This window comes from Anas platyrhynchos, chromosome 4 (genome assembly GCF_047663525.1).
Source record: "Anas platyrhynchos isolate ZD024472 breed Pekin duck chromosome 4, IASCAAS_PekinDuck_T2T, whole genome shotgun sequence".
Taxonomy (NCBI): Eukaryota; Metazoa; Chordata; class Aves; order Anseriformes; family Anatidae; genus Anas; species Anas platyrhynchos.
Window position 1 is genome coordinate 45,543,362 of NC_092590.1, and position 12,068 is coordinate 45,555,429.

At 44.2% G+C, this 12,068-nt stretch overlaps 1 protein-coding gene across 3 annotated transcripts in view; it reads left to right on the forward strand.

Moving 5' to 3' along the window:
- ANKRD50 (ankyrin repeat domain containing 50) overlaps positions 1–12,068 on the forward strand; it is a 63,166-nt gene that overhangs the window by 16,731 nt on the left and 34,367 nt on the right. The window contains exons 1-2 of one of the 3 annotated variants that reach the window (XM_027456820.3): positions 4,524–4,683; positions 5,386–6,675. In XM_027456820.3, coding sequence (XP_027312621.1) covers positions 6,197–6,675 — 479 coding nt within the window. In that variant the 5' untranslated portion in view covers positions 4,524–4,683; positions 5,386–6,196. Of the gene's footprint in view, positions 1–4,523; positions 4,734–5,385; positions 6,676–12,068 lie in introns of those variants that run through there. The other 2 variants (XM_027456821.3, XM_005015559.6) reach the window with 2 other exon arrangements.

Here is a 12,068-nt window from a genome sequence, read left to right on the forward strand (position 1 = left end):
TTCTTTAAAGAGGCAAGAAGGAGGATCCAGGGAACTATGTGATCAACTTCACCACAATTTGAGGACATCGTGAAGCACTCAGATTTCATTTCCAAGTAGTCAGTAGGCTACTTGTGCTTTACCAGCACAACTGATATTATGACTGGCTCTCCGGATGATCAGGAAATGGTGACTGCAATGTCAAAGGCTTTTGACATCCCCTGCAGCATTCTCATGAAGGAGCTGAGGAAGCATGGACTGGAGGAACAGGCTGTTTGGAGGGTTGAAAACAAGCCTATCCCACTTGGTTGATGACTGGCATCATCCATTTGGCAGCCGGTGACTAGCAAGGGGCTCCAAGCTTGATAGCGAGGGCTGATGATTTCCAGCATATGCATTGCCAGCCTGGGTAATAATGATGCAGGGCACACCACTAGTGAGCCTGTGGATATCCCTGTAGTATGTGGGAGGAGTAGCTGGCATGGCAAATAGCAGAGCTTCAATCCACAGGGACCTTGCTGAAGTTCAAAACCAGAACAGCAACAGCCTCAGAGTTCAATAAGGAGACATGCAGATCTCTGCGTGGGAGAGACAGAATAACCCCAGGCACCTCCACAGGCTGAGCAGCCACCAGTGGAGCAGCAGCCCTGCCGTAGGGGACCCACAGACATGACAGTGGGTGTCAGGTTGAACACAAGCCTCCCACACACAGGGCTTCCAGGCTGTTCTGTGGAGAAATTTTGCGATACTGTGAGGCCTAAGATGAAAGAACCTCTCACTCCAGGTAGGTTTTGAACTGGGACCTAAACGTCAGCATTATAGAAATTATGCACTCATGTCTTTGCCTAAGCATTTCATGTGATAAGGCTTCCACTATTTGCTTGGGAAATTATAACATGTTTCTTATGTTAATTTTCTCACATTACATTAAGTCTGCACTATCTTTATTTACCATCAACTTCACTAATTTTACCTGTCAGAGAAATAAAGTAGCTGAATTAATACATAATTATGCATGAAAACCAGTAAGTTAAAGTCAGAAAAGTAGTTAAAATGACTGCTGCGTGTTTAAGTCGACAATGGTGCCTCGGGCCCACCCATAAAAAAACATTTATTTTTGGATGTGAATGGCTGTCTACCGAAAGCTTTACCAGAGACTTTACGAGATTCCCCAGGATTTGCAGCCCTGCAGAGCTGGCACCAGCCCGAACGGGATGTGTATGCACCCGGACTGTGGGACCAGTAATGGGTGTGAGTCATGCATGAACCAGAAAGCAGACAAACCAACAGTGCTGCTCCAAACCATGTACAAAACAAAAGTTTTAACATGCATACGGTTACTCAGATTCTGATGACTTCAAATATCAGCCTTGTCCTATGTTTGTCATCACAACTGATCATGTTCCTTTGCCTATCAGGGTTGACTACGTTATCTTAAAACAAACTTTCATATCTAAATAGCATTTTACTGTTAACTGTCAAAATAACTGAAAAGCACATCATCAGTCCTTTCTAACATTCTGAAGAAAGATGCTGCAAGTCATTTAGAAAGTGTCACACCTTTGTTTAATCCATCCCTTAGACCTTCCAGTGTTGGCATAGACTCCATAAAGATAGAACTTCATCTTTTTACTAACAGTTTATCTTCATGTTCTTAGTGTTAACTAGTATTTGATAAGTATAAAATCACGCCGAAAACTGCAAGACAGAAACCTCATGTTGTGTTTTAAGACTAGGTCCTGAAATGCAGCTCAGTTTAAGCAGCAAGGTTATTACAGCCTCAGACCACTGAAGCTTCAAGAAGAGAAAGTATTTTTTCAGATGGGAAATTTTGATATGTTTCATCTTCTTTATGTCTGTTTTAGGTCTTATCTGTCAGTCTTGGAGTCTGCAAGGTTGCACCCAATTATATCATGGTTGGTTTGCTATCTATGTCAAGCTGAGTTATACAAAACCACAAAATAAGGTTTGGTTCTTATCCTGAGACTGTCTCATTAACTACAGCATTGCACAATTGTATCAGTAATATCTGACTCTTAGCTATAATAATTCACCAGGATGATGTCATGTAGGCTGTCACGTTATAAATAGGAGGTACTATGCAAATAGGCTTGATAACAAAATGCCCTCCTTGCTTTTGAAGGTTGACTTTAGGGTCTTACTCTTTTGTGTACAGATGAAAGCTCTCAGCCTAAGGAGCTGTGCCGCTTACTTCATGGCAATCTCATTTTTTAACCCTTCCAACAAATTTTATCTTTTTTTTCTTATTATCACCCCAAGTATCTATATGCTTTTGCTTCCTAACAGTAAATCAGGGGTCAACGCAAGGCCACAATGAACCTTCACCTTTAGTTCAAACATGCATCCTTCTGGAAATAAGTGTGCAGGACATTGTATCTTGCAATATTTTGTCCTCTTCTGAAAGAAAAACTAAAAATCCTCCTACTGATTAGGGTGCAATTACATTCTAGGCCTGCTGCATTTCTTTCCTACTTTTATTCCCTCCTTTCTGCTTCTTTCCCTATGCCACTCCCACAGCTAATTTATATTCATATTAGTTGTATAACTGGTATTCTGAAGGGAAGTTTTTGCTCAAATGCACTACATGTTATTTTTGTGTGGACAGTTATTGTGAGTTCTGTCCCATGCTAAAATCAAATTACCGTCATCTGTTCAGTTGTAGAATTTATACATTAGCATGGAAAGATTAGTGTTTTACAGTCATTATCTATAATGCAATCTTGATTACATTTAAATATCTCATTTTAGCAAACCATGCTATTATTCTTCCTGCTGTGCTATGTTCATGTCAGATGTTGTGGAATCTGATGACAACTTTTCATGTAAATTGGGTCTTCCTTTGTGTCCTGGTTGTCAGGAAAGTGGGAGCTCCATTTTCCCCTGGGTTTCACCATTGTTCAAATTATTATTTTTTTTCCTGGAACACCTAGCAGTCTAATATTTATGTTGCCTAAGATCTGGCTCTTAGGATGCTGAATCTGCAATTATTTCTTGCTTTTGTTTGTTTTGAGTTTTGCTTTTTTTTTCCTGTTACTGTCAACCTCTTTTGTCTCTAGCCAACTTAACTGACCAGAACTGCAATTTAATCACTCCGAATGTTATCTATTGCTATTCTTTTATTGTTAAAAGAAAAACAAGGGGGGGAATTTTGCAGTTCAAAGTCTCTTGGAACTTGTATTAGCATCAGTTTTCTAAGTCGTAGCCTCTACACTGTTTCACACTGGAAATTAGGCACTGCTAGGAAAGAAAAAAAAATGGAGAAGGCTATTTGCCTAAAGTGTTTTTTTTTTTTTTTTTTTTTTTTTTTTAAGACTTTTTGACTTCTGATTCTCTGTTTCTCCCCCACTCCCAATTGCTTTGCAAATTTGTAATTCACTGCTTCCAAAGGTTCTTCAAACTTGTTCTACTGGTTTTCAGGAGTAGGCAGACTTGTTTTTCTAAGCTCTTCAGTATACCAAATGAATTTAATTTTTCATTTTGTTCCTACAAAGAATCCCGGGACGCTCCTTGAAGGGCAGTTCATGAGTGCACAGCATCGCGTGGACACAGTGTGCGCTCCACAACACTTTAATTACCCCGTGTCTGAAACCATACGGAGCTGTGCTAACACGAAGGCTCTCTTCAGAAACCACGAAGACGTTGATCAAGAAGTTAAGGGGAAAGTGCCGTATCATAAATAATGCAGTCAGCTCCAGGAGGTCACGTTTTAATGAACATCTTTTCCCCCCTCGCCCTCAGGCAGCCAAGATGGAGGGAAGCTCCTACTTTCGGCCAGGGTGTGGGCCTGAGGAAGGTCACTGGAAAGACCTTAGGGTGGTTTCATCCCTGCTAAAACCACTGAAGATGTGGGCCTTGAGGGGTCTGTGAGCTGAGGGAGAGTTTCTTACATTGAAGAGTGTATGAGATGGGAATGGGCCAGCAACATGGGCCTCAGGCTAAGCGCAGGGTGGGAGAAAAGGGGGGGCTTCGCTTGGGGGGCAACAAACTGCTTGGCACTGCACGCATTTTGGGAGGCTGCATGCTGAAACCCTGCCTGAAATGGGCCAGTTCAGGGCGAAATGAGAAAAGGCAGTGGAGTGGCAGAAGTAAAAAAAATGAAAGCGTTTAGGTCTACGCTTGGTTAAGAAAAAATGAGAAAAGCCGGTCTTGCATCAAAGAGACGGCTGAGGGGACGCCAAGCCAAGTGTCCCTCGCGTGATCCGACCCCCATTGTTCTCGCCCCTCGCCGTTTTTGCACTTGAAACGTTTCCTCGCCTGTATTTATTTTCCGCCCCCCGCCGCTCCCCTCAGGGCGCCAGGCCCCGGCGGCGGGAGCCGCGCTGCCGCCCCCTGCAGGGCCGCGCGGGCAGGGTCCCGCCGCCGGGCGGGGAGGGGGGGACGGGGGACGGGACACACGGACACGTCCCTCCCGGGAGGAGGGGGCGGGCGGTGCAGCGTCCCCGCCGCCGTGTCCCTCCGCCCAGCACTACTTCTCCGCCGGCCGGCGGGCAGGGGGCGGGCTGCGGGGCGGGCCGCGGGGCGGTGCCTGGCGGCGGGGGTGAAGGAGGCGCCGCGGAGCGCGCACGGGCGGGCTGAGGCGGCCGCGGAGCGGGGCTGGCCGCGGCCCTGGCACGGCGGCGCCCGGGGGGCGGGAGCCCGGCGGCCCGGAGGAAGAGGAGGGGCGCGCTGGGGGCGCCGGCGGAGGTGAGCGGGAGGCGGCGGGGACCCCACCTCGCCTCCGGCACAGCCTGGAGGTTGTAGGGCGGGGGGTGACAGCGGGGAAACGGGGGGGCTTTGTGCGGGGTTTGGGGGCGCTGGGCGTGGGGCACAGGCGCGGGGGGCTCCCGGCTGCGCTGCTCGGCTCGGGGCGTGCCCGGGGTGGTGCCCCCGGGGCTGGGGCGGTGGGGAGGGAGCGGGCAGAGCCCCGGGGTGGCGGTGGGGGAGAGCCCCGGCCCCCGGGTGTGCCCCGTGTCCCGCTGCCGGCGAGCACGGAACAAAGACGGGTGCGAGGCGAGGCGAGGAGCCGTGGGCAGCGCTGGCGTGTGGAGGAGCCCCCCCCCACGCACAGCCCGAGCCGGGGCCAGCTGGAAGGGGGTCGGGCACGGGGAGGGCTGGGCTGGGCTGGGCTGGGCGGCGAAACCGGGCTGGGGGGGACCCGCCAGAGAGAAAGGGGTGCGCTCGGTGGGGCTCCCGGGATCCGGGAGGCTGCTGTCATATCTATTGTTTGTGAGGTTGTGTTCCTACGTGGCTAGTTGCACCCTTCAACGATGCTCTTTAAAAGATCATTTTTGGATTAATTTAACAGAAGGAGTAATAGCTATTGACTTTACTCTTTGTTGTCTGCTTTGCGATTGACTGAATTCCGGCTTGCACGTAGGGTTAAAAGTGCTGTCTCCTTTATTTCAGGGCTCTAGGGGATGATGTTGTCTCTCCTGACATCTTGCGATTGAGATACCTGAGAACAGGTTCAGTAAGAATCCCGGTTCCCGACGGAGACGCTTACGAATGAACGTACTGAAATAAGAAGTTGTAAACGCGCTTCTTTTCCTGTCATCTGTACCGCATAAGAAACCATAATCCGAAGCACTTCCCAGACACTTGCCCAGATGTACGAAGTCTGCCTGCAAAGTTCTCTGTCCAAACTGACCGTTTCTCAGTAAATAGCACATATCCGCGTGTTTGGGATGTGTATATAGTACTCTGAAGAAAAATCACTTTCTGTATAAAATTCCCAGAAGGAACGCTTTATTATGGACAGCTTTTTCTGGATTTACATCCAGAGAGATTAATGCCTAGAGTTGAAAGGCACTTAGTGTATACTGAAAAGCTGGCTTTGCCTCAGTTTTTCCAGATGTATTGTCTCCCCCGTACACTGGGAACATACACAACTGCATAAACTACAGATGTAGTCATGGAGCTGTGTGGACTTTTGAGCCATAGGAGAAGTATTGTTGAGCGCTGGTATCAGACGCTGCTTCATGATGTCAGCTGAACTGTGATTGTGTTATGCTAATCATAATAAAGCACCCAAATGGAGTGACACCCTTTCCGGGAAGAGGCTGTTTAGTTTCACGAGGAAGGTTAACTGATTACCTTAACCTCTGTCAAGTTCTGTGCAGAAGACCTTTCTGTGCAAGATGAACGCGTTTCTCCTTGTGCTCAGGTGTTGAAGGTGTACTGCTGCTTATGACAAGTCCAAGAGAAGAAGCTTTATAAAATGGCTCAAACCAGCTTGCTGCAGGGAAAGCAGTTTTACTGTAGGGAGTGGGTTTTCCACAAGCTTCAGCACTGCCTCCAGGAGAAAGCTAACTGCAGCAGTAGTGCTGCCAACAAACCATCTCTTGTAGCAAATTCTGGGAATAATACCGGTGTTGTCTCTGGGAAAGGAGCTGCCTGGGGTGTATTGTTGGTAGGAGGGCCTGGTAGTGGGAAGACAGCCCTCTGTACTGAGTTACTGTGGCCAAGCTCACCTGCAAACCTTCAAAGAGGCTTACATCGTCAAGCTCTAGCCTTCCATTTCTGCAGGGCCCAAGACTCTGACACGCTCTGTGTTGGAGGGTTCATTAGAGGTTTAGTTGCACAGATCTGCCGCAGTGGACTGATCCAGGGATATGAGGACAAACTAAGAGATCCTGCCATTCAAAGTCTCTTACAACCGGGGGAATGTGAGAGGAACCCTGCTGAAGCATTTAAAAGGTAAAAACAAACAAGAAAACCCTACCCAAAGTAAAACCCAAATAAAAAGCAGTACTGTTTTCTATTTAGGTTTTGCAGTAGACTCCAAAGAGTCTACGGTATAGATGGTTTGTCTCTTGGCTTGTTATCTCTATGAATTACTCTCAGAGCTTTCACACCCACTGTGGAAAAAAAATGAAGTTTGTCCTTATAGCTGACATAAATAAATGTTTTCTTTTTAAACAAAATTTATTATTAATAGTGAATTTATTTACATTTGTATAGTGATATCTTCAGTTGTAACTGGGGTTTTGGAAAGACTTTGAAGTAATTGCCCTAAGAGCGGATGACAGCTTGGATACAGGTAGGATGAAGTCAGTGGCCTTCGTGTGCCATAAAGGTCTTCATAGACCTGAAACAGACCTTTCAGGACCCTCTGTAAAGCTTCCAGTACTGTCCTCTGACAAAGAGGAAACTGGACTAATGGATCTCTGGGTCTGATCCAGCACACCAGTTTTATCTTTGTCTAAAAATACGCAGTAGGAAAATGTCCATTAACTCCTGGTGTTACTTCTCACAATGTGGATGGATTTGCCAAGACTTTATCACTACTTACACAAAAATAAAAGTATTGAGTGGATCAGAAACTCATCAAGAGGGTCCATCCTGCCCCTTAGAAGGTTTGTCAGCTAAAATGAAGCAAAATACATACTATGTAGTGCTCCCTAACAAACCAGAGTCTTTTCAGTATGTCATTGAGTTTGCATTTCTCTGAGGGTACTGGTGATGGTGTATATAAGCATGTATATCTGTAGATTCCTTAAAAGTGCCTGCCATCTTGAGCGTGGTATTCACAAGCATGTGTCTTATCAGTAGCTTATTCCTTTGGGTCACTATGAAGGAACATTCAGAAAGGACAAGGATTGTCTCTAGCAATAGAGCTTCTACTGGTTTTGCTGGTGGTGTGAAACTTTCCTGGCTGTTAGTTAAACTGACCTTCTTTACTGTTGCAAAGTGACTTAACTTTCTGTGGTGCTTAAGGTTTTACTGGATGATGTTCATCGTATAAAAAAGAAATCCCGTCTCCTTTTATATTTTTCCTGTCTACTAAGGCTGGGTAAACAAACACTGAGGTTGAACTGTAGCACTTGATCATACTGTCATGGTTTGGAAAAGAACCTTCCAGTTCAGGTGGCTGTGATATCCTTGTCTGGTAAATAAACAGGATGCGGGTCTACATTGTTTTCAGTGTAGTGTCTTAAAAGCAAAACAAGTAGACCAAAGTGAGACTATTTCTGGATTTTTTTGTTTGTTGCTAAGTGAAGATGCAACTTCTAACAGCTATTAAGGCCCTCATTTCAGAAGTGTTAAGCCCTCTCAATCTCTAATGACTAAAAATGGGGTGAAATTAGGTGTCTATAAACAGAATAGCAGACTCTCTGTCTAGCTTTAGGCAGTCTTTTAAAATCATGGAAGTGGATTAATCTGGTGAATAAGAGCCTGTTTACATTTAAAAGTCTATTACAAAGAAATCTTACTAATTTAGAGCAAATTCTGTCTAAGAGCCTGAATCTTGCCTCTGCTCTAAACCCGACTGCCTTGCTCTGAAGAACAGGAGTTAAGAAATGTCTTTAGACAAAAATGCAATATAGAAATATAAAAGATAATTGCGAGTCAGACCTTTTTAGATAAGACTGCTGTATGAATGCAGGGTTTAATGACAAGCTGTTTTAGTATTTAGGTGTTTATATGGGATTCTTGGGTTTGTACTGGAGAAATGAGATGACAACGTTTGGTACCATTATCTCCTCTCTCAAATTTTGGGGCAGTGATTGTGAACTCTTACTGTTAGGCTAAAAATACTTGCAATGTAGTACATCAGCTTTGATCAAGGATTTCTCTTTATTTATTTATGGCCCTTCCTGTACTCCAGTGTTGCCCACCTGCCCTGATCCCCTGCTCTCCAAAGCAGCTGTGGTAGCTGGTGTTTATCTTCCTATTTCAGATTTAAGGGAGATGAGGTGTTAGAGACAAGATGCTTTCCTGGCAATTGAAGTTTTCAGCGCTGTGGCAAGGGACCAGGAGGTGGCTGTTGACAGCAGCACCGCCAGCTTGTTCTGCTGCAGCCGCTGTCCACAGACATGAGGATCTTGGTGACACCACCTCGCCCTCAAATGCCTTGATTGCTTTTTAATGGAGCTTTTGTTAATATATAAAGCAGGGAAAAAATGCTTACTAAAGCTATAAGTAAGAATTTTTCACGATTCCAAAGACCTGTCAGGGAGCATTCTAGCCTGCAGTGGTTTTATAGGCTTCCTGTTAAATTTAAGTTGTTGCAATGGGAAATGAGTTTTAGGAAGAATTAAGTCAGCTGATTGCCTTTCACACTGTGCAAAGGCCCTGAAACAGTATAAAACCCCCACCTCTATGCTCCATTGATTTTCACCTTATTTTAATTTTCTTTATTCAGCAGAAGATGGGACAGACCTTTCTTGAAAGGCACTGTCGTTTTTTTTCCTTTGCTTTGCACGGCTGCTCCAGGCCCTGCTACACGTTCATGGCCTAAAATGGAAAGTCTTGGCGTTAGAAGAGCTGAACAAGTTTACACTGTTCTGGTCTTTGTGTTAATTGTCCTAGAAATAGTGAGAAAGAAGAACTTTACGGTGCCTTGTAAAGTGTCAGTTTATGCAACGTAACATGCATTGGTCAAAAGAGTGAATCTTTTCAGGAAGAATATTTTAAACAAGTTTTCAGCAACCCTTGCAGTCATAGCGGTACATGTGCAAGTGATTACCCGGAGAGTTAGGACTTTTCTCTTCCTATTTGAATGTCTTCTCTTAAAATTTTCTCACCTATTTATAACCTTGAATTGCCATAAATATTCTTTCAGGGTCAGATCTTGCAGAATTGCGGACCCGGAAGGTGTGCTACATACAAGTGTATTTAGCATTTCTGGCTGCCGACAGCTGAGTGAAAGAAGTGCTGTTATGGCACTGCTTCTGAGCCACTTCTCTTCTCCAGCCATGCTGTTCTGGAGCAGAAAGCAGTCTTAAACATAAGGCAGAGCAATGAAGCCTCACATTCAAATTTTAGGTGAAAACTAAGCAGAAAAGTATAAAGGAAACGGCCAAGTATGATACATACTCCAAAAGACAGATTAAAAATGTGTAAAACATTTAATAGAAAAAGGTCTATTAGGCTATTCTTCCCCATTTAAATAGAAAAATCATAACCAGAATAACCTGAATTTTGCCAGGCTAGGTTGTGAATGGGGGTTGTTTTCAGTTTTGTTGGAACAAGGTCATACTGCCAGCGACTGGAAGGAACACAGGCAGCTGTCAGTTATCCAGGGCCACAAGGAAGTAAGTCAGATACAAACCATGAAGCTATTTAAACTAGTCTAAATTTAAGGTCTTGGTTTATATTTTTTGGAAAAAGAGAATGGCGTTAGACTGCTCCAGGCAGCGGGGAGCAATCTAACATCTGCCTCGTGGGGCTGTGGCTAGGGTTGGTGGCGGAAGGCAGAGCTCGGTCAATTCACAGCCCAGAAAGTGGACCGGACTGGAAGCGTTGAACCAGTTTATACCACGTAGTGATTTCTTTTCCAGCCAGTGCTCTGAGTTTGAAAGCCATCCAGGAGCAGCGCTCAGGAGTCAGTTTCAGGGAATTTAGAGTGAGAGCAGCTGTCTGCTAAATAACGCCGCGTGGTCAAGCTTGTGCTAAGCTCACCTGTGGTATGCAGCAGAAGTTTCAATGCTGTGTAGTGCTTGGGTGAACTGATGATACCAATAAATCCCTAAAAACTGAACTGCCACATCTCCCAGCAGGTTGATGTGGGTGGAGATGCTTTGCTGTCACTCTCAGACAAAATCATTTGCTCTCCTCTGTATGCCTTCTCAAGGAACTTCAAATCTTGTGAGGTTTTGCACATGGGTGTTTTTCACATGCTGAATTGGGGCAGTTAAGTTATTGTGCAGCGTTCCTAAACTTTAGTATTAAATTATATCTATACAATAATTGTAGTGTACGATGAGATCTAAGAGGTGTAGGCTGTGGAAGAACAAAGCTATGAATTCAGATTTCTGCTTATTTACATTGCTGAGATTGCATCCCCATGCAATTACCTGTGCTGGATCAGTAGGGACCCAAGAAAAGAAGGATAAAATAAAAGCTGCTGAACACATTTGTTACTGTGTAAGAACTTCACAGAAGTTGTCTCAAGCTGATAGTGTATCTTCTTTACCAAGAATGCATATGGCAGAAAAGACACCATAGACTTCCCTTCTTCCATGAATGGTGATGCTGAATTCAGTGTCATGGTTCTTGTTGCAGGTTGTCAAGCAAGCACGGCTTTTCTTCTGTTTCTAACTCCTGATCTGTGCTACTTACTTGAAAAGAAAACTCCCAGAGAGTTAACTAAGATTAACTAAGTTAACTAAGAGTTAACTAAGATTAACTAAGATCACCCACACCAAAACTTTGAAGTGGGATGTTGCAGTTTCTGTTGCCTGTGTGTGTACCTGTGGTGTACTTCCTATGTGTCCGAGTACACAATGAATTTGCACTGTAGTGGAATATGACCAACAACATTAGATGATTTACAGAATGAAGCAGTTTTATAATTCTGTGGCATATGCAAATATCCACAGACCTGATTGTAATATGTGTAAGAGGTCATGTAGGGTTTTATGCTGACAGTCAGTTTGAAGCTGTGGTTTATACTGATGAAAATTGAAAACCTTCTTGCATGAATCATTGGTTTGGACAGCATTAAAGTACAACAAATCTTCTGCCAATAACTGTTATCTATGTGAAGTGACTTTGACCAGTTTGTGGGAGAACTCTGAAGGATTGAGCCTCTGGTGTTTTATAGTTGGCAATGTGATGGAAATCTTATGGCAAAACTCAGTCTAAAAAAAAATAATATAAGATTGTCAATCAGTGCTACAAGTATTTCCATCGCCGTTCAGCCTCCTTATATGTGTTGGATTTCCATGCTACCAATTCCTTTTTTTTTCTTCTTCTGTTCCACCCCCAAGAGTGGTATATGGCCAGAAAGCTGCGAAATTTATGTGTTCAGAAGATCTTTGACCTTTATCTAAATGATAAGGGGAAACAAGTTTTATTTCATGTTCGAGGTTGTCTCTGAAATTATAGAAAAAAACAGGTTTGTTCAGCAAATGTTCTGTGACAGTTGTCCAGGGTCTTTAAATCTGCAGTACTGGAATGCCATTTTTCTTGCCTTTTATTTAGCATAGATGAAGGAGAAGGTTCAGAAAATGAGTTGTATGTGATAGATGAAACATGAAGAAGCTGTTCTTTTTGGAACTCCTTGTACTATCCTTGAAGCCAGTAATATAATTATCATGGATCGTGTAGACTTTATTGAGCAATTAATTAGTCAGCTTTTCACT